This window comes from Cladophialophora yegresii (assembly GCF_000585515.1).
Source record: "Cladophialophora yegresii CBS 114405 chromosome Unknown aczIN-supercont1.4, whole genome shotgun sequence".
NCBI lineage: Eukaryota > Fungi > Ascomycota > Eurotiomycetes > Chaetothyriales > Herpotrichiellaceae > Cladophialophora > Cladophialophora yegresii.
The window spans coordinates 3799063-3824923 of NW_006913048.1; the positions used below are offsets into that span (position 1 = coordinate 3799063).

The window sequence follows — 25861 nt, forward strand, 5'->3', positions numbered from 1 at the left end:
CTCTCTTATGACTCAGAGATTCACTCCCGACCGTACGATAATGTTGTCTCTTCCCGATGAGGAGGCCCTTTCCGCCGCGTGGTGTAGCATAAGGAGTAGCTGCCTGGAAGACAACCCAAGGTCGCGGGAGCGGAGATTCTGCGGGCGCAGAAGCTTCACTGAGGCTGTTGTTTATCACAGGACCCTGAGATTCATCCACTTCGTACAGTATTGAGGTCTCTTCTCGATAAGGCGGCCGTGCCGCGGCGTAGTGGAAGGTGATGTGTAGCAGCGTGGAAGATGAAGAAGGCTTGTGAGAGCGGCTAGCCTGCATGCGCAATACTGTTATTGAAATTGCTGCCTGTAATAAGGTGGCTGGGTTTCGTCTAGATCGCCCAGTATTGTCTTCTCTTCTTGAAAAGCCTGCGGTTCCGCGGCCTGTGGAGGGTGAGGTGTAACAGCGTCGAAGATGACGAAAGCTTGTGGGAGCGGTGAGCCCCTATGCGCAATACTGCCATTGAGATCTTTGACCGCCAAAGGAAGATGGGATTCGTCCAGAACGCCCATATTGTTGTCTCTTCTTGAACAGGCTGCTGTTCCGTGGCGCAGTGTCGAATGAGTAGTAACAGCTTGCAAGACCACCGAAGCTCGTCGGAGCGCGAAGAAGGCAGGCTCGGCACGGTCTTCCAGTCCGTTACCCGCCGCAAGACATCAAGGTTCGCACATATCGAGCCGCGATATCATCTCCTTCCTCGTCAAGCTGAGATTGGCACTCTGTGGTGAGTGGGCGAGGAGCTGGACCTTTAGAGACAATCGGAGTTGGTCGGAGCGTAGAGACGACAATCTTGGGATGGCTATTGAGTCCGTGGCGTAATTTTCATGCATCGGGACGAGCAGAAAGGGCGTTGGCGTCAGCAGAAGGCAGACTCACCAACATGCGACCGTCGGCCAAGTACCGAATGAGCGGCCTGGCGAACTTCAGAGACCGGCGCAAGTCCTCAAGCCTTGCGCAAGAGCGATGCCACCGTGATCGTGGACAAGGCACGGCTGCATGGAGTCAAGGAAGATGGAGAACTGCCATCTCTGCCACGGCCACGCTCTCCCTAGGCGCGGCCGACTCGTCTTTCCTCACTCGGCCGCACGCAACAACAAGACCGAAGTTGCTGCCATGGATGTCATCTGCTTGTGTGTTCGTAGGTGAGACGGCGCTGTGGCCACTGTCGTCTGTGCTATTGTACCGGTGTGTTTGGGGTTTGAGGTTCTCCTCCGGATACACTCACGAACGCGCAGCTATGGGATGTAGGTGCCCGACATGACGAACATCATGCTGCTGCCATCGATTACGGCTGGTCCTGGTTGATACTCGATCATCACGCTGCCACTGTCTCTGCCCTTCTCCACGATGCTCCCCGAGGGCAAGCCACAAAAGACCTGGGGGTTTATACTTCGCCACCAGAACAACCATCGCCAACTTGACATGGATTGACGTGTTCCGCTCTGCACTCGCGCTCACGGAGTCGACATTAGACAGCAGCGTATTGCTCAAGGCAGAGATCGCCGCTTGGACACTTGAGATGCAACTTGATCTTCGCCGAAGTGATCTTCCTGCAGATCACGCAGGCTTTGTCCACCACGTGCCACCAGAAGAGGATCTTGTTGCTACCGTGGCGCCTGTTGCTGTGTCATTGCGGTGTTTGTCGCCCTGTCGCTCTGCCTGCACACGTATGTGGTCGCCTTCGTGGCCGCGTCTCTGGGTGGGCGAAAGCTAAAACGTCGACGTCCCCAACATTGGTCTTCAGCCAGTGCAAAGTCTCGTCGGCAAGCACCTCAACAAGATCAGCCCCGATTGCCTCTCCTCGAGTCTCTGCTCATCTCCGACCAGCGATGCTGAGCACGTGCCTGGTCAAGGACACGAATCGGGTGTATAAAGTCAAGCGCCAGTGCCAGCTCATCGCTAACACTAGAGATGTGATGGCGACCATGAAGACGGACAGAGGAAGTTCAGCGAGTTCTTTCTGGGCAGTTTCGAAACACAGACAGCCGGTCGGACTTGAAAGCATCCACATTCTTGCACATGATGAACAACCGACCCGTCTGCCCGGTCCGCGGCGCGAACAGAGCCCAGGCCATGGCTTGTACAAGCACATGAAGCTGCTGCACCTGGGCGAGACTCCGAGTTATTGCTGTGCAATTGCGAGGACCCGACCAAGGTTCTGGCCTTGGCAAGCGCGGCTCGGTGGTCGTGCCCTGGATAAACAATGTTGTGGAGAACATGACAATGGAGACGAACATGATCATGTCAACGGGCTCAACTTGGAGTTGTCTGAAGAGGTGGAGATAAGGCTCGGCTCGGTTCTGGCCACGGACATCTGGAGAGGTAGGGTCGCTTGCTCCAGACGCAAATAGTGAGGTGATCACGAGTTCGGTGCAGCTGCCGCACCGGTGGGGACAGCAACATCACCCGCGAGGTGCGCAAGAAGCATGGCGAGGCAGCCGCAAAGGTGAACAGTAGTAGAATCAGTCGCCGCGACATGCTGGAGCACCCGAACGAGCATGGCTCCGGCAAACTGACATTTGACCTGGACATGATGGAGAACAACAGCTCGCTGAGGATCAGAGACGCTGAAGTCAGACTGTACAAGAGCAACTACACCACCTCGTCTAGTTGATTTTGAGACCGTCAACCCGACACCAACTTCGTGCTGAGGCGGTCCTCTGCTTGGCCATGAGCACGGTCGGTGCCAGGAAGTCGATGGGCAGCGCGTTAGACTCGGGTTCCGTGAGCGCGATCAGGTTCACCCATCACCCTGTAATTGGTGTGCCGAGTCTGATCAGCTACAGGGAGATCCAAGTCTGGCGGCGTCGAACCCACGTCCTCCGCTATGACTTCAGCAACCTCCACTGCTTCACGGACTCGGCGCTGACGGTGTAATCGTGCAGGATGATTTTCACGTGCCGGAATCTGCTCAAGATGAAGAGACCGAACGTAGTGCACGCCGGGGGGACGTTGGGGGGATCGTTGGTCAACATCTGGCCATCAATAGTATAGGCAGGGTGCTCGCGAGCATGGACGTCCATAAGTCTCCGACGAGGACCGAGAGACCGGTCTCCGCCCCTCAGCGGAGTGCGACAGAATGCGCACTGGGTTGTGCTCAAGCTCACGACCAGCGGAGTCGAGGTGGCGAGACAGTCCAGCACCATGCGCCCGAAGAAGCCCAACGTCGACTTGCTGTTCTTGCACGGAATGCTGTGCGCTCTGGACAACGGGTTGCGGTCGCGGACGGTTGGGTCGACATGGAGCAGCACACCATCTGCCGGACGGACGTGGTGAATGGAGGACGGCAGCGACATGATCAGACTTGGGAATCCGAGGCAGAGGATGCTCAAGAAGGAGCCGAGTCCGTGGAGATGGCGGCAGGGCCGTCGTCACTGCCTCCGTAGTCCTGATGAACGAGGCCACGCTAGCGGACATATCGGCTACGTCGTTCTCTATGTGCGAGCACGACGTGGCGCAGAGCAGGGCGTCGTCAGTCAAGAGGTGGTGTTCACATCCGGCTCGGCATACTCCTGGAGTGGAATTAAATGATGGTCCCAGGGTTCTCGTACCTTGCTGTAGATCCCAGCTCCGCCATCACCGACCCGACGAAGCGCTTGGAGAAGTCTTTGGCCCTGCGCTTCGAACTCAGGAGGTCCTCAACCTCCACGTCCTGTCTGCCTCGAAGAGGATCTCGCCACCGATCCCGCCAAGTGCTCTTCAGAGTATATCGTTACCAAGACGACGCCGACCGGAAGTACGCTGATATGCAGTATATTAGCTTTATTCTCGCTCAACAGCGCGTACCAAATCCCGGTAATGAGCTCATTTTCAAGCACGTTTCGATTTCCCGAATGCGGCTTCGTTCACAACGCGTGTCGCGCTGCGGAGTCGATTGTCGCGGTGTAACCCCATGACCGGGCAGAGTCTCAAGGGCGAATTTTGTCCGGTGTCGAACATGGTCTCGAGGCTATGCAAGCCCACGCACGCGGAATTGTGCCAGGGTCGCTCACCGGTGCCAGCTATCGATGCCGGATCACCGGAAGATTGTGGAATCCGCTGTCATGGTGTAGAGAGCGCAGCCGTCAGGTTCAGCGGGAAGCTCAAGGGCGACAGGCACCGAGTGCGACGTGTTCATGATGGCAATCTCCGCGGACACAGCCAGAAGCTGAAGCGAGTACTTGGTCCGCTTCTCGACCGCAGGTAGCGCCCGGGATGTGCAGTGCCAGTTGACCACGGTTCTGTTTGAACCCCGAGCAGCTAGTGTGTCCCACTGCATCGCTAGTGGCTATGGTATTCTTGCAATGGAGCGCAGGTCTGCCTCAGCAGCGCCAGCATACCTCTCCCCCTGAATCAGGGCATAGTCGTCGTGTACCTCTCCCTCGGCACCGCGTGGTAATGAAAGATGGCGAACGGGTAGCTGTGCTTGAGAGCGCCACGTGTGTGAGCTGCAACACTCCCGAGATCCGCAACGTCTCTCGAATGTCCCTGTCCTGTTGCCGTTGTGTCGCTGGGAGTCATCTCCTTGCCTTGAAAGACATCTCTCTCCTTCGGTGTTTTGGATTCGACTTCTGCTGGTCGCGCGATAACGTTACCGCCCGCCTCGACTTTTAATGGCATTGACTGAGTGCACCGGTAAAGCTGAACACATGCTGCATCCAATGATATCTTTGAATGGAACTGTAATGTCGTCTCCGGTTGCCGCGCGCGGAGTGTTAAGCTCGGTGCGCTCGTAGTCGGCAAGGCCGCAGCCACCGGAGACAATCAAAGCTAGCCAGAGCGCAGAGATCATGGCCTCAAGGTAGATGTTGTGACCGTAACATAATGATGGACAATTGATTCCCACGCAGATAAAGCGGTGTTTTCGACTCCAGTCCCTGGTTGGATAGTCCTCAAAGTTGGAGTGGTTGCAGTCTTCCGACAACCAGAGCTAGTCGGGGCGCTGGGTAAATGGGATCAGGGTAGCTGTGGTGACCGTAGTATGACGACTGACACTCGAATCCATGCAGATCAAAAGTGCGATATCGTCTCCAATCGCTCGTTGAACGGGCTGTAAATTGGACAGAGTGAACCTTGTAACAATCAAAGCTAGGCAGCGCGCTGAGTTTGTAGGCTCAGGGTAACTGTGACGACCGTAAAATAACGATGGACAATTGAGTCTATTCACAGCAAAGCGCGATGTCGTCTCCGATCGCTCGTTCAGTCAGCATCAAAGGGGGAGTGATTGTAAGTTGGAGTGATTGTAAGTTGGAGTGATTGCAAGTTGGAGTGATTGCAACCTTCGCGCAACCAAAGCTAGACAGAGCACTTAGGTGACAGGCGCTAGATGGCTGGTGTGACCCCAAGATTCCGCTGACATGGGGAAACATGGAGATCAAAGTGTGATGTCGTCCCCGGTTGCTCATTCAATCAGCGTCAATTGGAAATGATTGCAATCTGCGCGCAACCAAAGCTAGTCAGAGGACTCGGGCGACAGGCGCAAAGTGGTTTCCAGAACTTCATGATACCGCTGAATGATAGAATCCATGCAGGGCAGGGTGCTGTATCGTCTCCGGCTGCCACAGACGAAGACTTAAATTCGTACGCTTGGTGTTGGAATGGTTGTGACCTTCAACGACAACCGAAGCTAGTTAGAGCACTCCGGAGACGGCGACAAGATGATTGTTATGACCCTAGGATACCAAAGACAACGGGAAACATGCAGGTCGAAGTGCGATTCGTCTCCGGTTCGCTGGCTTGGGCCCGAGTTCTGTAGCCTTAGTGTTGGAATCGTTGCGACCTTCCACGATAAGCAAGGCTTCTCAGAGCACCATGATAACGGGCTCAGGATGGTTCTTATGGCCCTAGAATACTGTTGGATGATGGGATCGTGCAGGTCAAAGTCTGATGTCGTCTCCGGGTGGTTGGAGGCCAAGACCCAATTTCAGCAGGCTCAGGGTAGGGATGGTTGTAAACCTCGGCGAAGACCAAAGCTCGTCAGAGCACGAAGATGATGGCCGCCAAAACAGCCGCAGTGAGCCTCTGATGTTGCTGAAAGAGGTGATTGGTGCACATCAAGCTGCGATGTCGTCTCCATTGACCCGCAGGCCGAAGTTCCACAGGCGTAGTGTTGGCATGGTCGCGACAGTCGGTGACAGCCAAAGCTAGTCAGAGCACCGAGATATGGCCCCAACAGACCAGCTGTGAGCCTTATTTCTCGCTGGACCACAGGATTCATGCAAATTCAGCTGCGGTGTCGTCTCCGTCGGGTTCGCAGGCCAATGTTCCATAGGCTCGGTGTTGGCATGATCGCAAGCATCGGCGACAACCAAAGCTAGTCAGAGCACCAAGATGAGGCCCCAAGACAGCTACTCCGAGCCTCAAATGTCGCTGGATATTGTGGTCCATGCAAGTCAGACTGCGATGTCTTCTGCGCATGCTCGCAGGCCAGGCTCACTTTCGGAAGCCTTCGGGTTGGAACGATTGCGATCTTGGGACATCTGAAGCCGGTCAAAGCGCTAAGATATAAGCGTCAGATAGCCCTCTTGCTCATAGGCAGTTGCAAGAGAGCGAGATCAATGCAAAGTGGACCGCTTTGTTGTCTCCAGTTGTTATCAGGTAGCCTTCAGTGTTTGACTGACTGCGCACCTTCGGCGACATCTAGAGCCGGTCGAGAATCAAGAAGACAGGCTCAGGAGAGCTATTGGAGACATGGCAAACCACTGAGCAGCAGGATTCATGCTAGCGGTCCTCTTGCTTGTCTTCGAGAGTTCGAGAGCCCAAGTATCGCAGCCGTAAGGTTGAATGTTCGAACCATAGCCGATGGCCAAAGCACCCCAGAGCGTTGAGAGGACAGGCTCCAGATAGCTATTAGGATCATAGCATATTGCTGAAGAACGGAATTCGTGCAACCGGACCACTTGATTGTTTTCGAGTGTCGAGAGCCTCAGTTTCGCAGCCGTAAGGTCGAATGTCCGCAAACTTAGGCGACAGCCAAAGCTCGTTAAAGCGCTGAGGTGGCAATCCTGAGGTGACTCCGAGGAAGCTAGCGCACCGCTGGACACAGTGTTTCTGCAAACTAGACCACCTCGTTGTCGCCGGTAGTGTACGAGCTCAAATTGGCCCAAACTTCATAGCGCACTCTTTCGAGACGACCAGGTATCGTCAGAGCGACGAGCTAACAATCGGGAGATGACTCCAAGAAGGATAGCGCACCACTGGACAACAGCATCTTTGCGGATTTGACCACCTCGTGGTCGCCGGTAGTGCACGAGCTCAATCTGGCTCATGATTCAAGCGCACTGTTTCGAGACGATCAGATACCGTCAGACCGATGAGGGGGTAGTTGTGCTCGGAGCCAGCTGCTCGATAGCAGGTTTGCGCATATCGGACCATGTTGTCGTCGCCGGCAGTCCACAAGCTCAAGTTCAGTGCCCGCACAGTTCAATGTGCGCTCCGTTGCCAGACAACCAGATCTTGTCAGAGCGAGAGATAGTTGGCTGAGCGTGGTCATTGATGTCGTAGCTTACCGCTCGGTAGCAGTATTCCCGCAGATCGGACCATGTCATCGTCGCTGGCAGTCCGCAGGCTCAAGTTCAGTGGCCGTACTAGCGTTCAATGTGTGCAGTCTTCAAGACAACTAGATCTCGTTGGAGCGATGCGGCAATAAGCCCAGAGTGGTTATCGAGGTCGTAGGGTATTCATCGACAACAGTCTTTCCGCAGATCGGACCATGTCGTCGTCACCGGTAGTCCACATGGTCAAGTTCAGTCGGCACGAACATCAACATGCGCACCTTTTGAAGACGACTAGATCGGGGTAGAGCGATGAGCTGATAAGCTGCGCGTTGTTGTTGAAGTCGGAGCTTGGCGATCAGTGAGCAGCCCCTGCAGATCAGACCATGGCCTTGTCGCCGAGTACTGACAAGCTCGGGCCTGGCAGCCTCAGGACCAAGATTGCGGGATCTGTAAAGATGGCCAGATCGTGCTGGAGCGATGAGGCGATAGGCTGCGCATGGTTGTTGAGACCGGGGCTGGCGCTGGGTGAGTCGTCCCTGCAGATCAGCCCACGTTGTCGTGCCCGATTACTCGTATTTGCAAGCTCGAGCTTAGTGGCCCCAAGACGGAGCACACGTAATCTTGTGAAAACGCCCAGATCTTACTGTATCGGTCAGCTGATAGGGTCTGTAGGTCATTGAGGTCGAGTTTCATGCTCGCTGATAGCCCTCCTATGGACTGGACAATGTCATTGTCGTCGGTGTGCATAAACCTCACCGCCGTGGCCTGAGACCGAGCATAAATAATCTGGAGAGACGGCCAGATCTGGTTGGGTGACAGGTCCGGCATTTTCAATTGGATCGTGGCTTAGCTCTTAGTGAGTGCTCCCTGTAAATTGGACCATGTCGTCGTCGCTGGTTGTTCACGAGCTCGAGTTCGGCCGCCTTAAGACCCGGGGACGCGTAAGCTGCAAAGACGGCCGGATCTTGTTGGAGCGATATGACGGCAAGCTCAGCGTAGTTACTGGATGTGCATATGACGGCTTGATGCCGACTATCTTCAGATTCGATGGTTTTGTTGTTGCCGGTGGTTCACAAGCTCGAGTATTGCTGCCCGAAGACTGGGGATACGCCTGAACTGTAATGACGACCAGATATTCTTGGAGCAGTAAGATGACAAGCCTAACGTAGTTACCGAGCGTGCATCTGAGTGCTTGACACCGATATGTCTTCAGGTTCAGCCATGTTGTCGTCGCTGGTTGTTTACAAGCTCGAGTTTCGTGGCACCGATGCCGGGGATATGCGGACCCTCCTGAGACAGCCAGATCTTGCTGGAGCGATAAGATGGCAAGCTCGGCGTTATTATCGGACGCGTATCTGACTGCTTAACCCCGATCTTTCTTCGTATTCGCTCGGTTTGTCGTGGCTGCTTGTTGAGAGGCTCGAGGTTCGTGGCCCCGAGACCGCGGATATGCGTAACCCGTGGAGAGGACCAGATCTTCTCGGAGCGGTAAGAAGACAAGCTCGATATCGATGTCGGGTTGATTGCTGACTGCTGCACAGCAGAGTTTCACTGACTGGTCTATGTTGGTGTCGCAGTTGTTCATGAGGTCGAGCTCGGTGGGCCCGGAACAGGGTTATGAGCAACCTACAAAGACAACTAGATCTCGTCAAAGCGATAAGGCGACAAGTGCAGAGGGGGACTTGGAGACCTACCTTACTGGAGCACAGCATCATTTCTGCACAGTCGAACTATGCTGCTGTCGCCAGTTGTCTAAGCTCGAGTTTAGTGGCGGGGGAAACCGGGTTATGAACATGCTGTAAAGATGACGAGACCTCGTCAAGGAGACAAAATGTCGAGCCCAAAATTGGCTTTGAGATCGTCACGTGTTGTGCAGCATCATCTCTGCAGGTCGAACCATGTTGCCGTCGCCAGTTGTCTAAGCTCGAGTTTAGTGGTGGGATACCAGGGTATGTGTAAACGGTAAAGACGATCAGATCTCGTCAGAGCGACAAGGAGACAAGCTCAGAATGTATGTTCGGGACATATACTATTGTTCCATAGCATCATTTATGCGGATTGGACCATGTTGTCGTCGCCGGTTGCCCCAGTGAAGTCCGAAAGCATCCAAGCCGGACTATGCGCAACCTCCAGAGAGGACCAGATATTGTCGGAGCGACAAGTTGACAAGTTCATAGTAAGCTTTGAGGTCATACAAGACTGTTCCGCAGCATCGTTTCCGCGGAGCGAATCATGTTGTCGCCGCCAGTTGTCCAAAGTCAAGTCCAAAAGCATTCCAGTCCGGACTGTGCAACCTTTCAGGAGTACGAGATCTTGTCAGCGTGACCACGGAAAGCATCTGTCCGCTTACTGAGCACACAGGGTACCGCCGGGCAGCGGCGTATCTGCAGTTCAACCCATGTTGTCGTCTCCGATCGTGCGCAAACCGAGACTCGAGCCGCGTCCGTCAAAATCGAATTCGCAGCGATCAGTCTCCCACCATCTGCTTCAGGCGACTTTGAGGGCACGATGCTCGACCGCACATAGTATTTCTGGAAACAGGCAGCCCGGATTGGCTGACATTGTCGTCTTTGTTCGTTCGCAAGCCGGGTCTCAAGGATAGACTTCTTGTTCGATGCGCCTAGTGACTTTTCCTTCTCCCGACCTTGGGCGACTTCACTGGGACGAACGCTTAGTCTTGCATCGAACCTCTTCGACACGTTGTTGCTGGTGTCTGGTCTGAACTGGGCTTCACACTTCGGGGTTGAGCTGACCATGCTCAGTCGCACATCGGACCTCATGAAGACAGTGTCATTAGTGACTCGAATGAGTCTGGGCTGAACGGAGCTTACTTGCATGATAGAGTGGCTAAGCTCAATAAACAGGCGGCCAGATCGGCTCGTGGTTGTCGTCTCTGATTGTGTACAAGCCTGCGCCTCCACTCTGGCGCAGGCCAGCAAGCACTGACGATTCCTGAGCCAATGTGAGTATCTGCAGAGCCAAACGCGATCGGCGGATAGGCCAGCACAGGTGCGAAGCTCTCCCAGCGACCGTGATATGTCGCGGGTCCTCCGGAGCAACATCAGCGTCCATGGTCGACATCAGGCCCAACCTTAGCGAGCACTCCGATCGGCCGCAACGGGCAAAAGAAGCCGCAGAAAGCCACATTGCCATCGATCCAAGTCGGAACGAGGCTCTATATATGGCGAGGCCGGCTCTGCAAGTGCGCTGAGCACAGGATTGTCGAATCGCATCGGGTATGCCGGGCGAGCACTGCCACCGCTGTTCGAATTGCTGGTTAGTAACATTCGCTCGAAGACGCGGACGCCGTCCTGCCTCACATTGTCAACCCGGAGGTGAGTGAGCTCTGAGGGATGAAAACCGTTCTGATACTGGAACTATGTCACAATGCGGGCTTCGCACCGGCGCAGGAGGAAAGCACCAAGACCCGTAAGATTCCTAGCAGTTGGAACCGAGCCCAGCGCTCTTGTCTCCCGGTGACAACATTACCCTTGTCCTGCTCTTGCCTTGATGTGGGGTTGCGGCTTGCATTCGAGAGGGAGCGGAGCTGGACACTATCGATGTCAGCTCATTTAGCAGCTCGAGCGTCGTGTACAAGTCAGCCGCAGGCTTCCCGCCATCGCCACGGTGGTCGCTGTCTTCTGAAGGCTTTACAGGCGAGGCGTGAGAGTCAGCTGCTGATCTCGAGGAGCGCCGTGAACACGTACATGTCTGTCTGAGAGGTCCATCGTCCAGTGTTCTCCAATGGCCGACTGGAGATTCGCCTTCATTCCCTTACTTCTTCTGGGTGCAAACCCGCTAGCCGTAAGCAGCTGCCTGTCGGCATAACAGTGCCCAAGGAACCATATACCCGACGTGTTGGGATCCAGTAGTCGCCGATATGGACATGTAGATCGGCCGAGATGGGCTGTTCGTCGCTAGGCTGGAAACAACTGAGGTTCTGTGCTCTTCGCCAGCTCGATCAGCACCTGTTTGTAGTCTCTCCGCACCCCAGAGAGACTCTCCCTGTGTCCAGGGTTGCCAACGCCGACCGGTTGCTGCACGGCTGACAGTGTCCATCCAGCCGTCAAGGTTAAGTTCGGTATCCGGCCGATCCATACCTTCTTGAAAACCAAGCGCCTCGTCCGACAATCGACTGCGATACGCATGTTGCGACCTTTCACCCCGTCTCTGGAAGCATTCGCAGTTAGCACAAGTTGATCGAGCTTTGGCTTGTCGGCCCGACCAGTTTCAAAGATCCAGCCACTACGCCAGACTTTGAAGAGCATCCCTCAGGCTAGAACTGATGTGTCAGAGTTGCCTGGATGCATAACAGGGTCCGTTCTGGATGGTGGTGATGAGAAATATGAACATGACGAGCGCGACACCTCACCGACTTCAAGAGCAGCTCAGGCGCACGTACTGCGAACATGAGCCAGTGCAGAAGGACCATAGGCAGGTTGATTGCATCTCTTCGAAAGCGTTTCGCGCCGACTGACTGAGTGGAATAAGACGATCAAGATTCACCACGCGAGCACCGCTCCATATCCACAGTGAGGTCGGCTTTGCTCCAAGAGCTGAGTCCAGGTTGGAAACCCTTCGCGCAGTCATGATACGAAAATCGGCTTCTTTGCGACCTATCTTCTGCTCGTGATGAGCGACCGAAACTGTTGTCCGCTCGTCAGAGGACTCTGCTTGACCGTCTTCATCTTCGACTGCTCGAATAAGAGTGGGAGGGTTCGGGGCTTGGCGTCGACTGTCCGAGATGTTGCGACGACATCCTCGACTATGTTTCTCTTACAATGTCAACATCTCAGCGCGATGTGAATATACCAGCGCAGGTAGGAAACCCTGCAATTGTGGCACCGGCTACAGACTGAATCACAATCCATCAGCATTTCTCCAGCGCGACTACCCGGCTCTGAAGAGGAGTGTGGTGATCATGCGCCAGCATCTCTCGATGCTGGCCACTTCGTCAGCCAGCTCTAGAACGACTTCAGAACTCAGATTCCTCTGAACCGCACGATAATCAAGCTTCATGGGTCAACAGTGGGTGGGCGCTGTACAGTACTCGCTAGGAGCAGCCACCGCCCGACCACCATCGAGCTGACGACGTCCCTGATTGCGAAAGTCAGGCGAGCAGAACAGCCTACAGTGACCCTCACTCGACGACAAATACCGCAAGCGATCGAATCCCTGTCTACCCAATGCTCATCTCCAGTTAGCTCTCTGTCCCCGACGCCTTCCTGAGAGCGAGTCCCTCCCCTTCCTTTCCACTATCAAACCAGCGATTCCTCGAACTTCAGATCAGAAGAACGCCGCAAGCGGAAGAGAAGGCATACAAGAGCAACAGAGAACGCCAGGCGAAAGTGAGGTATACAAGAGCAACAGAGAAACTCAGGGGGAAGAGGAGGTATACAAGAGCAATGGAGAAAGTCAAGGGCATGAGGCAGGCTGTGGTCCCTGCTTCTGTGGCAAACGGTGCTCCAGGTTTCGCTCCCTCCCAAGCAAAGGTCGCCCTCCGCGAGAAGATACAGATGAAAGAAATGCTTTCCAAACCCTCGACAGATTGTCAGTTCGGTGTCCTGTTGCGCACAGCTTCGCTTTGCCTCGGACAGTTCGTGCCAGCACGGCGCGCGTTGACGCAGCAGCTGTCTGCCGATATCGAACCAACGGAGACATCTTGAGCCGTCTGAAGCTCCTCCAGAGCAATTGCTTTCTTCGATAGCAAAGGGACTACGAGACAATGCTCATGCCGCGAGGCGACCAAGATCTATCTGCGGCAATCCTAAAAACCACGGTGGCGGCCAGCAGGATCAAGTACTCGTATCCTACTGCTGGCAGTGGCTTCCGAGACCGCAGCACATTCAGGGGAGCAAATCCGAGAGAGCACATCCAAGAGTGAGCGGCGCATCCACGAGAGCAGTCCATCAAAGAAAGCCACACATCCAAGAGAGCACATCAAAGAAAGCCAGACATCCAGGGGAGCGCATCCGAGATGCGGCATGTCCAAGAGAGCCACATATCGGAAAGCTCACATCCAAGATAGCGGCATATCCAGAGAGCACACCCGAGAGAAAGGCATACGCTGAGGTTAGCGGGTACCGCTGAGCTTCGGATCAGCGGACAAGCGTGCTATGACACGGAGCGAAGCGCAGAAGGGCAGAGCGAGCGTGGAGACTACTTGGTACCATTCCTGGCTTGCTGTCGGGTTGCGCCGAAAACGATGGACTCATTGCCTCAAGTCAGATACCCAACTTGAGGGATATGCCAGCCCCTGGACACATTCGCGCGACGCCGAGAGAACGGCAACACTACCACATCTCGGCCATTGCAAGGCTTGGGTATGGGTAAGCGGCAGGCGAGCCTCGACTGTTACAAGTCGGCCGGTCTCTGCGGCTTATGGTGGCAATCGTCTGGCGAGGTTGCGCTGTTCAGATCCAATGGACAGATGAGCAAGCAGCGAAGCAGGCTACTCCGTGCTGAACAGAATCGTGAGGAACGACCCAGAAGGAATAGCAACACAGGTGTCCTCGTCAAATGCCGAGCATTGCGTCCGAATGTCTGCTTGTGCTCGTCTATGTTGCTTCCTGCGTGAACAAACAAGCGTTCCAGGTCGAATCTGAGTTTGTCTCGAGCGCATTCAGTATCTGACAGTGACAGGATCATGCGGGCAATGTTGCCTGAGCCCGGGTTGCTCTCGTCAAATCTCCCTCGGTCTCCCGACAGCCCACTACCGCCGAAAGGTGGGGGACCGAAGACAAGGAACAGCACCTAGAGCAAGTCGAGTTTGGTACCAAATTTATTCGCACGTCTCGGAGAATGCACAAGCACAGGAGAAGAGTCACGCGAGTTCAAGGTTGTTAATTGACGCGGCGGTTTCTTCGTCGTTGCACAGGATCAACCTACCAGTAGATGCCCAGTCTTGGCTGGACAATGAATCTGCTTCCGCAGCAGGCATCTGGAGCACACGTATCATTCCTACCGCGGGAGATCACGATCAATATTGCATGTCACCAGAGACTTTACGGGAAGCGTCAGTACTGGACTCGACACCGGCCGCAGGCATTCGCTGAAACACACTCTCCACAATACCAGCGCCGAAGCGTATTCTTGTGCAGCTAGATCAGCAGGCTCGCAGGTGCGCCACCTTCTGAGGCTGCTCGACTCTCTCTGCCTGTAATGCCGGCTGTACTCGGAATCCGTGGGGAACATCTCGAGCTGGAGTGAACTGCGCAAGCACCGGAGCGACAAAGCAAGCGATCTCCGGCATCTCTGAGTTCCAAACATCGCCGAGGGAGTGGCGCCCTGGTGGTGAGGCTGCCTGTTCCGGCATATTGCTTTGACCAGGCAAACTGTGATCTTTAGTGTGATCATGAAGCCAGGCATGTAAGCAGCCCTTTCGAGCGGCCAGAGATGTTTCGAGCCTTGCCATCTGTCGCTGAAGAAGGCATGCGCACGTAGGAGATGGTCCGTTTTTGTTGGCGCAGTCTCAGGTTCATCGCTGTTGGACGCCGTGTGGATGGAACCGTCAAGAAGAAACTGTTAGGACGACAAGGGTCTTGGACCAAACACTCAGCGTCTCCTGTAGACCGCTTCCAGCTCTCGGCTTGCTCCCCGGCTTCTCTCAAGCATTGCAGCAATGTTCGCTGTGCTTGGAGCACGTCAGCTTTGATCTCTCGTGGTGGGAGCGCTCGTCCCTTACCGCTAGGAGCCGTGAGAAAAAGGCTTGTGCCGACTGCCGCCGTGAATATGAGATCAGCATTGCGCAGCACCTCGTCGGCACGTGCAAGTCCATCACGAGGCGCTCTCGTGCGATTGTGTTGTCTCCGCGTGGTATGGGCAAAGAGAGACTGGGCGGTCGAGCTCGCTCCTCGGCAGCTTTCAGGAGCACATCGACTGCAAAGATGCAACCGCATGGTGTAGGAGGGCATCAAGGTGGTCGCTGGCATCTATGGAAGCATGCTGGTCTTGACTATGACAAGGATAGCCTGGCGTGGCGCGACTTGATGCACGCGAATACAGCGGCAGTCGACCATCTTGGAGACGAAACTCAGAGTCCACTGGAACGAAGTGGCGCCCGGACCAATCCTCCACTGTTCCAAGCGTCCCATTACTGCTCATAGAGCTGGGCTTGAACTCCCTCGCCGCTGGTCAAGCTTGAATAGTGGTCCCTCGATGTGCTCGGTGAAAGAACCTTTGCATTTCGGCAATTCTCAGCAACGACATCGCACAAACCACATGCTTATCCATGGTCAGGACACTGCCAGGCGTTGAGAGGAGATCGGGTTGACTCAGATGCGTCCTCTCGCAGTCGCCGCAGCAGCTGCCAGTTGATCGCACCCTTAACCGCGTACGAAGCTAGCAATATGCGTTCGCAGAGTTCGTCCGCCTGCAGTGTCGCGCCGTCATACTCTCTCTCTCTCCGAATTTGCTCGCCCTTCCCTCCTCGAGCCGCTCAACCTCCGGATGCACTGTCTACGCCCTGGTTCAGCCAACGACAAGGATACGGGAGCACAATACTGGAGTGCCTGAGGCTCCTGAGGCATCACGACGGTCGTTCCAAGGCTAAAGTTAGCCGCATAACAGGGGGACACGTGCGTTATGCAGCTCCACACGCAGAGCGTTCCGCTACACCTGTGCAATGGCCCAGTTGAAGACATGGATACGGGGGCACAATACTGGTACGGGCGAGGCTTTCTTCGGATGACAACGCACGTTGCCAGAGCAGAATGAGCCCCAGAACGCCGAGAAACATGCAGAATGCGGCGCCACCTGCAGATGGTTTCGCTACGCCTGCGCGTGAGTCCAGTTGAAGACACGGGCCCCGTAGCAGCACAACGGTGCGCCTGAGCCGCCCTTGCGGTAACGACGAACATCACCAGTTCGGAATTAGCTGTGGAACACTGGGAGCCATACGATCTGCGGCTACATTTGCAGAAAATTCCGCTGCGCCTAGCTCCACCTGAACACATGGACATGGAGCACAAAACTGGGGCGCGTGAGGCCTCTTTGCAGCGAAGACAGATGTTCCCGACAAAAAAATTGGACGCAGAATACAGAGAGACATGCAGATTGCTGCCCCGTTCGCAGATTGTTCCGCCTGTTCGCGCAATGCAATTCCACGAAGTCGGGCGCCGCAAAAGGAACAAATGGTCGAGCTTGTGCCCGAAGCGACATGTTCTGTATCTTCCGGCATTACACATGATCCTATTGCCGCGTGGGATGTATCTCTGGCCTTGTGGATGTGCTGGTTCCGTGCTTGCAGCCCAAATACTTAGGCTGGGTTATCGGAGCAAGAGATGCCGCGAGCAGCTTATCTTCAACTACAACATAAGCATGATATACCTAAGCTATGTCGATATTCAAACCAGTCTTTCCCAGTGCGGTACTAATGCCCAACTCCTCAAATTCAGGAACTTTCATCGCCCGGGGCTTCGCTTTGGGGTCCAAAATCTCCTCGTGACGCATACATAGCTCATCGGCCAACTCCCCAAACTGCTGGAGCAGTCCCTCCTCCTCGAGCTGTTCCCAAATCTTGTAGTTTCGTTTCTTCAGATCATCGTCGGCTTTGACCATATGGCATTTGTCATCCTCAAAGACCATAAAGGCCCGATTCTTGTCGAATCGTTCCCATGGCTCGAGTCCATTCGCAAACTTCAGCCATGCAGCCGACATCTCCTCCGAAACACGCCGCTGTTGGGGAGGAAGCTTGTCCTTCAACAATGACCACACGTACACGTTATCAAGTGAGTGATGTGCCAATCCCTTCCATTCGTTTTCAAAGGGCGAAGGTACGTCAAAGCGGTACGCGTACATTTCAGGACAGGCCCGTAGAGCGGACCAGTGGACTGCAAGGTACAATCCGTCGGTGGTGAACTTCTCGATTTTGTAGAACGTCCGATTGCGATCCATGTCTTCTGTGATACCGTAAAGATCCATGAACTTTTGAGCTTTCGCGTCGTCCTTGACAAAGCCCTTGATCTTCGCGACCAGGCTTTGAGCATCGTAGGATCGGAACCCCTTGTTCCATATCATGCATTCGTTGGCCACATCACCAATCATGACACGTTTGCACCATGATGGCGGTTTGAAATCCGAGTAATTGGAGTAACTGGGCATAGGACCATTGATGAGGAAGTGGTCATCACATGGTGATATGGTAATGACCGGTGTGACGAAGACTGGTACCATTGCCGCTGTCAGCTTCGACTCATCGATCGTCAATAGTTCCTGTAGGCGCTCCTCCGGCGACAACTTGTCTGAGATGTTTAGCTCCCCAAGCAGTTTGTCGTAGATGACTTGATACTGTGACTCTGACAGGACACCGCAAAGAGGTAAGAGGCCAGACTGGATGATAGCGGCCGAGAACAAGCGTTCGTCCCGTAGCATATGAACGTTGCAGGATACTGTAGATGACTGTTAGTTATCTTCTCATAATTGAATTCGCACGGACGTACCTCCACCAGCACTTTGGCCAAACAATGTGACTCTGTCGGGGTCTCCTCCGAATGCAGAAATGTGCTTTTGGATCCACCGCAAAGCTTCAATCTGATCCCACAAGCCATAGTTCCCAACACCTCCTTCGCCGTGTTTCTCGTTGTATTGGCGGATTTCCTTGCTTGCCAAGAATCCATACACGCCCAAGCGGAAGGTTACCGAGATGATGATGGTAGGTATCCCCAGGTCCTGGTGAGAGATCTGGGCAAGTCGCCTACCATCGTAGATGCCGGCTGAGCCAGCTGAGTAGACAAACGCGCCTCCATGGAAGAAAACCATCACGGGGTATTTGGCTTTGCCGGCACTCTCAGACGGGGGAGTGGGCACTGAGATGTTGATATTCAGGCATTCAGTGGCCGAAGTAGTCGGCTCCTTCACCCACGGTCTCGGAGGATTGGTCACGAAGTAAAAATCTCGCGGTGGCTGTGGACTGAAAGGACTAGTAGGTGTCAGTGGATGTCAAGAGAGGAAAGTGCCAGGGACACATACTAGAGCTTGGTGCCATCCCATCTGTTGTTCGGCCAGGGTGCGTCTGCGGGCTGGGGACGACGGAAGCGCCCCGGGACCTTTCCATAGGGAACGCCATAATATTGACAAGTGGTGCCGTCGAAACACCAGCCGGACACAGTTCCTAAGCCAGGAACTTTCAAGTCAACCGTCGACCATTTTTTGGGAGCTACAGCGGACATCGTCAATGAGTTCACGCCGAAGACAGTACGTATCAGGGTATGTAGGAATTATCGTACCAACCCGGTGTCAATTAAATGGAAGACACTTGGCGGCAAGACCGACAACTCCATGGACTGTGACCTGGCCCGACTGATTCCGGAATCTTCAACGCCCCGTTCCTGTAAACAGAGAAGGCGGCTCATCATCGCGACATTTCGCTGATTCAGGGCATAAACAGTATCGAGACGATCGGATAATATAGCGCGGCTGGCTGTGGCAATTGCAGTGGGACGAGCATCGTGTTGTTGATAAAGGTTCGTGATATTTTCCCGCATTCAGTAAAGTTCATGGGGGCTGCTTGCCGAGGTCATCGTGGGCCCAGAATGGGACGGAGCCAGAGGTTGACTGCGGGGAGGACGAACGCTGATCGGCACGACTAGAAGTGCCTAAAGAATGAGCCTCGGCCGGTGGTGTCATGGTGTTCGCCGCAAACGCTGCGCTCTGATTGGCGGCCAGCGGGCCTGCGCACAACACCTCATTGCGCATAGAGGCCCTCTTTCCATAGACCTGTCTATCTCAAGATTCAGATAACAATACAACGTTAACAGTTGCTTGCACGAACTCGTTGACACGCGCGGCGATATGTGAGCCTTGCATAACTGGCAGTGCATCCACAGCGCTGGGTGCAGCGGGATGCAAGCATGAAACTCGATCCGGAGGGCAGCACAATCCACCATGCACCGACACTTGCAATGCGAGTTCTGCTGAGGCGAAGAACCTGACGTCTCGGCAGTAGTGCGCCTTTCAAACAGAGTAGTATTATCAAAGTCTGAACAACTGACCCATCGTCTGGCTCAATGACGGAACGAGGTATGTACAACGATGGTGCACATGCAATCGAGCCATGCATGATCTAACCATCCAACGAGTTCTCCATTTCATAGGCTGTCACTTTCTTTTCATCCTCTGCGCGGTGTAGAAAGCTAGGCCGTAGTCTTCTGTGCCTATCGTCACCGTGGAGCCCTTTGGTATCCAATAAATGTCGCCGGCAGCCGCAGTCGATTGATTGCCACTATCGTCGCTAACAGTGAATGAACCTTCGAGGACAATCAATGTTTCATGGTAGCGGTAGGTTGCTGTAAAGGGCTGGCCCTTTTTCATTCGGAAAAGACCTCCTGAAATGGATGCTGGATCGTTGCCGTCGGTGCTGAGATACATTAGCGAGCGGTTTGCTGAATGGATGCCTGATCGATACCTTCCTACGACGTCTCCCAAGAAGACATTATCCCCTGCAATGAGAGGAATATTGAACTTTTGCTGAGCGCCGGGGTAATGCTGGGTAGGTGGTACGGAGGAAGGCATCGCCGGGGTATCTTTCGGTGCAGATTTCGAAGCGTGATTGATTGTCCGAACTGGCTGAAATCTCGAAGACGGCAGACTCAGAAGAAGAAATGCCCTCGCCAGACATCCCGCCATGACTCGGAGAGGCTATAAGCGTCCAGATGATTGAAGCAATCATGTAAAGTGTTGGCATTGTTGATTATGATACCGTGGGAATTGCCTGATATGGCCAAAAACAACGAGCTGCGGGTGGAACAGTGAGATCTTCATCCTGTACGGAGTACCGGAAGACATCTGCCTGGTGCACCTAGTCGATCGTACCTTTGTGCACCATGCGCTCATTCCCATCATCATTTGTCTGGCGGGTAACTGTGTCGACATTGGATCAGCTACTCAGAGTCACATAAGTCAACCTTGCCGTGCAGTGTTCATACTATCGTGGATCTCGTTCATGGCATCATGGCTCACGAAGGCTCGCTCGACGACTTCAGCCTCTCGACACTTGCACTTCATTCAGACGACTATTGTGATAGCTTCCAAGATGAAGCACCACCGCTGAGGCTTTCGACTAGCTTCAAGTATAGCAGAAATTCCGCAGAGCTCGTACCCATACCCGATCGCAGCGTAGGTGCTCATGTGCTCTTTGCAGTTGTGTATTGACTAAGCCCCTTCAGACCAATGATCCTGACGACTATTACTATTCCCGGATCTCGGCGCCTACGACACGTCGCTTTGAGACGGCGCTCTCGGCAATATTGAAAGCACATGCCGTAACTTATGCTTCCGGGTTGGCTGCGTTCCATGCCGCGTTGATATTGCTCAATCCACGTCGGGTGTCCATTGGCAAGGACGCATACTTCGGATGTCAAGGCGTTATCGACATCGTGTCAAGGCAGTCCAATATCGAGAAGATTGCGCTTGATTGTCCGGCGGAGGGTCTTCATCCGGGCGATCTGATAATGCTCGAGACCCCTTTGAGTCCGTCAGGCCTCGCTCTTAATATCGCTGCATACGCACAAAAGGCTCACGCTCGTGGCGCTTTCCTTCTTGTCAGCAGCACTCTTGCGCCGCCAGGCCTGCAAGACCCTTTCGCTCTGGGCGCCGATCTGGTGATGCATTCCGGCTCGAAATACATTGGTGGACATTCAGACACGATGAGTGGCATTCTTGCCACGCAAAACCAGCTCTGGGCAAATCAGCTGCGCAAAGACAGATCAATCTTGGGTAACACGTTGAGCGGTTTCGACAGCTGGTTGGGTCTCCGAAGCATTCGTACCCTTGATGTACGGCTGCAAAGACAATCTGAAAGCACACAGAGAATTGTGGTTTGGCTCAACAGCGGCGTACAAGGTACCGCAGACGCATCCGCCATTATCGTACGGGCGGTAGCCAGCATCGGTCACACAAGCATGCAAACACGAGACATGCATTGGCTTGAACAACAAATGCCGAACGGGTACGGGGCACTATTCTCCCTTACAATGAAGAGTGTGCAATTGGCACGTCGTCTCCCAAGCGAGCTTCGCCTGTTCAAGCACAGGACGAGTTTTGGAGGCATAGAGAGCTCCGTAGAGTGGCGAAGGATGAGTGACGTGAACGTAGATGAACGGTTGCTGAGATTCAGTATCGGGCTGGAGAATTGGCAGGATTTGAAGAAGGATCTACTAGCTGGGATGACATCGCTCGTGGAGTCTGGAGATCAGAGTTTGGTAGAAGCCAAATGAATGTCATGGTGTCGTGTGATCGTGGTGGACATCCATAATCTCGTCACCCAGAGGAAATCTGATTAGCCGCTATTGGGGTAATGATAAGCTTTAAGTTAGGGGCATTGCCACCATGGGCCCAGGCGCCGTTTGGTGGGCGTTGTGAGGCCTCTGGCGCCTTGGCGCTGATGCCTGCATTTCCACAGTCATGACTATCATTCCATAGTTGCACTATACTATACACCACGTTACAGCTCCATCCATCATTTCCTTTGTCTTGACTAACAGCGTCCAGGCACTGAATCGCTACCCCAGGCTTCGGTACCCAGGCGGTGGTATTGGGGACAAATGGGGAATGGAGGAGCCGAAAGTAAGGTCCTTATCTATCCGCGAACGCTTAAGCTTCAGCGCTGTGGGGGCTTCATGTGGCAACCTCGGTCAGCATGGACGTGCTGGCCAACTTCGTCAGTCTTTCACCTCTGTCACTTTCTAACACTTTCAGCGCTGTTCTGTGCCGGATGATTCGAGCATACCGGTCCAAGTATGGCCACTACAGGCAACAGGTCTCATGGTGGCTGTGGTGCTTGCAAACTCCGACGGGTAAGACCAAGTTCCTTCTCCTCGAGTCTGGTGCTTCAGCTCACGTATCTTAGCTCAAGTGCGATGAAAAACGACCGCAATGCTTGAGGTGTATCCGTCGCGGTATACAGTGCACAGGTTATGACCGGCCTCTTAAGTGGTCAACCAAACACGAGCTTTTCCGAGACCATTCTGATGGCTGGAAAGATGGTAGAGGTCGACGAAAGCGACGAGCAGCGCTTGAGCATGACCAACTCGACTCGTACAACCCGAAGGACACACCTGATACTGCAGAGACAAGTTTGGCAGCCCACGAACCCCAGGGACCTGGTGGCAATGACACGGCCGATTTCTACCAGACATTCTTTGAGGAAGATCTTGCCCTTGCCTGGGGAAATCTGTCCGATGCCCAAGATCCTCTCTTGTGGGGGACTATAGAGCCAACAGGTGTTAATGGTCCGATCCCCGCTACAGCAGGAGAACATCACAGTCAACAACTCATGCAGACAAGCAATGAATTGGCCACGCAGCACAATACTAGTGGTATTGTAGGCCCGCTTGGAAAGGTCAGCACGAGTGGCTTGACCACAGATATGCCAGCGGCCGTGGGTGGATCTGCTACCATCAATGCTCCGATCGAGAACGATGAGCCGGAACTGCTAGGGTTTGACTTTCCCAGTCGGCTCAATACGCCATTCTTCGACAACTGTACGCCAGACAAACAGCACCCACAGGATCTAGTGCCTCTGAACCCGGCACAAGAAAACGACGATAGCCGAGTTACGACATCCCAAATCAATCTGAGTGTCTCCTTGATCCCGAGACCTGCTTTCAAGACGCTGAACGACGACTCTTCTGTCCTTGTCGAATTCTATTTCAAAGAAACAGCCCAATTATTCTCCTGCTTTGATGGCATACTGAATCCATACAGAACAACTGTGTCAAAGATCTGGACATCGTCGCCATTGATCTATCACAGTCTTGCGAGTATGGCTGCAACTAGTCTACTGGAGAACTTCCCGCAGTTTGCGCAAGCCGGTCAGCAACATCGAATGGAAGCGTTGGGGCTCCTTCAGAAAGAAGAACCTGTCACCGAGACCACTCTTCTCGCCCTTCTCATGCTCGGTGGGACCGCCGCCTGGCACGACCCGAAGGAAAGCGGAGTTGCTTTCTTCAATCTACTCTGCACGCGCCTCAATGCCAGACTGCAAGAAAACATATCGCAAGCAGAAAGCAAAAACTTGCGGTTCTTCCAAGAATCACTGACTTATTGGGAGATGTTGCTCGCCTATGTGGTGGATGATTCTGGACTCAGCAGCTCCAGCGAATCTCCCTCGACCGATACCGGGGTCAATGTGGACAAGGTCCCACATCCATGGACGGGTGTGGCGAAAGAAACACAGTTTCTCGTGCAGAGAGTTGGTCGACTGGTTCGCCAACAAAGATACAAAACCAAACAGCGGCACTTTACCACTCAATCGCAGATCAAATGGTTACAGAAAGCTTTGTCTCGAGCTCAAGACCTGGAGCGGAGACTACTCGAGCTGTCTGGAAAGCATACTGAAGCAGATATCGTGAATCCCGGAGATGGCGAAACTCCAATATGGCACCTCATCTCACTGGCGGAGGTGTACCGATGCACGGGACTGATTCAGCTCTATCGTGTCTTTCCCGACCTGCTTTGCTGCAGAGTGGAAAGCAAAGGACAATCCGCAACACTGACTCACGAAGGGACGGTCTCTACATCACACCTTCCACAATCATCGAACGACGAACAGAGGACGAAAGCCACTGAGACGGTCGTGAACCAATGGCTCACAATGTTCGCGGTCAAGACATTGGAACTGTTAAGGAGTATCCCACTAGAGTCAGGCACACGAGACTTCCAGCCGTTTCTCCTGGTAGCTTGTTGCAGCGAATTGCGGGTGGTGATGGCAGACAATCCGTCCCCGCCCGACGGCGCGGAGGGCAAAGGCAGAAAAGTGCCAGTATCGAGATCAGACGTATGCAAAGTCGATGGACTGCTGGTTCCTTCCGCCCTCAACTTCTCCGTCCTACACGCACGCGGGCTGATATACAGCCGTCTGAAGTCATTTTTGTACATGCTCCCACCAAAGCCCATTCGCATTTGCCTTGATATCGTCGAGACCAGCTGGATGGAAATGGACGACATCGCTCTGGAGGTTGCCACAAGACGACGGCAATCCTCGCGCAGGCAATTCCCCGATGGTAGCAGCCTGACAGAGCTGCTCGAGGATGACGGCGAGGATAGAGACAGTTCCGAGGTCCTCTACTGGATGGATATTATGATGGATCATGGGTTGGAAACTGTAATGGCATAAAGATTATAGTACTTCGTTTATATTTATCCAGGATAACCCGACAATGTCGCAGGATTATGTGTAAGGCTGCGCGAGGCTAGCCAATCCGGGCGGCCGTATCTACCAAGGTGCCGTAGGATTGTGTCGCTAGGTTATATCGCTACTCCCACCACTACTATACTATTATTTCTTATCGAAATCTATATATATCGAGTCGCCTTAGTGAGGCGTATTAAATAGTGTATTATATATTATTATAGTAGCTATAGTAGTAGTGTTATAAAGTTAATAGAGTTAACCTTAATATATAAAGTATTACTATAGGCGAGCCTTACTAAGCTACTACTAAGTTATACTATAAGATTATATCGCTAAATTATTCCGTTACCTTTCTAGTTATTATACCGTCTCTTATATCGAAATTTATATATATCGTATTATCTCGGTGCGGTGTATTAGTTAGTATATTATATACACCCGTCGTTATTATAGTAGTAGAGTTATTAATATAATAAGGTTAGCCTTATCTTATTAAGGCTAGTTATTCTCGGTATATTTACGATTTAATTATATAATCCGGATTACCTTTTTATCTCTATATAACTCTTATACTACCGTTATCGGACTTTATTAAGCTTAAGATCTTACTTTATACTATATCCTATACTATATATAAGATATATCGCTCTAGCTACCGAAACCGTTAACTCTCTCCTCTCGATTAAGGTATTAAGTTATATTATATATTAAGTATTATTAGTATTATTATTAAATTATCTTTATTATTAAGCGTCGTCAGTACGGTTATTAGGTTATATTATATATTAAGCGTTACTAATACCGTTTAAGAAGGTATTCGAGTTTTTTTAATTAATATTACACTATATTATATCTTGTTCTATACTTTTCTTTTAAGCCTATTTTTTTATTAATTTATTTACTTTATAGTTAGTCTTTTATTACCTTTCTTTTAAGCCTTTTTTAAAGGGTTAGTAAAAATATAAATAGGTTAAGTACTGAAAACTCGTCGCGCTATATATAAAAAGCGCTCTAAGTCGATCTACCCTAGGAATTATCTATATTCTAGGTTCTCTCGTATCGTTTACCGCCACTCTAGCCTTACCTCTCTTATTAATTAATATTCGTCGACCGGTTTTCTACTATCTTCCTATAATACTAACACTCTTACCTTTATCGGCCCGTTCTTATCTAGGATGACCTAATAATATCGTAGGATTGTATGTAAGGCTGCGAGAGGAT

General features: G+C 53.0%; 4 protein-coding genes across 4 annotated transcripts; 2 read left to right on the forward strand and 2 right to left on the reverse strand.

Annotated features, from left to right (window-relative positions):
• Positions 1–16836: 16836 nt before the first annotated feature.
• On the reverse strand, positions 16837–18677 carry A1O7_06725 (uncharacterized protein; the record flags this gene model as incomplete). Its single annotated transcript, XM_007760726.1, has 3 exons — positions 16837–17897; positions 17949–18427; positions 18478–18677. 3 exons carry the CDS (start codon positions 18675–18677, stop codon positions 16837–16839), a joined length of 1740 nt encoding a protein of 579 aa, XP_007758916.1.
• A 928-nt stretch (positions 18678–19605) lies between these two features.
• A1O7_06726 (uncharacterized protein) lies at positions 19606–20019 on the reverse strand (the record flags this gene model as incomplete). Its single annotated transcript, XM_007760727.1, has 2 exons — positions 19606–19864; positions 19913–20019. The coding sequence occupies 2 exons, from the start codon at positions 20017–20019 to the stop codon at positions 19606–19608; spliced, it is 366 nt and encodes a 121-aa protein (XP_007758917.1).
• A 438-nt stretch (positions 20020–20457) lies between these two features.
• On the forward strand, positions 20458–21722 carry A1O7_06727 (cystathionine beta-lyase; the record flags this gene model as incomplete). Its single annotated transcript, XM_007760728.1, has 2 exons — positions 20458–20622; positions 20673–21722. 2 exons carry the CDS (start codon positions 20458–20460, stop codon positions 21720–21722), a joined length of 1215 nt encoding a protein of 404 aa, XP_007758918.1.
• Positions 21723–22144: 422 nt separating this feature from the next.
• On the forward strand, positions 22145–24622 carry A1O7_06728 (uncharacterized protein; the record flags this gene model as incomplete). Its single annotated transcript, XM_007760729.1, has 2 exons — positions 22145–22301; positions 22419–24622. The coding sequence occupies 2 exons, from the start codon at positions 22145–22147 to the stop codon at positions 24620–24622; spliced, it is 2361 nt and encodes a 786-aa protein (XP_007758919.1).
• Positions 24623–25861: the final 1239 nt, after the last annotated feature.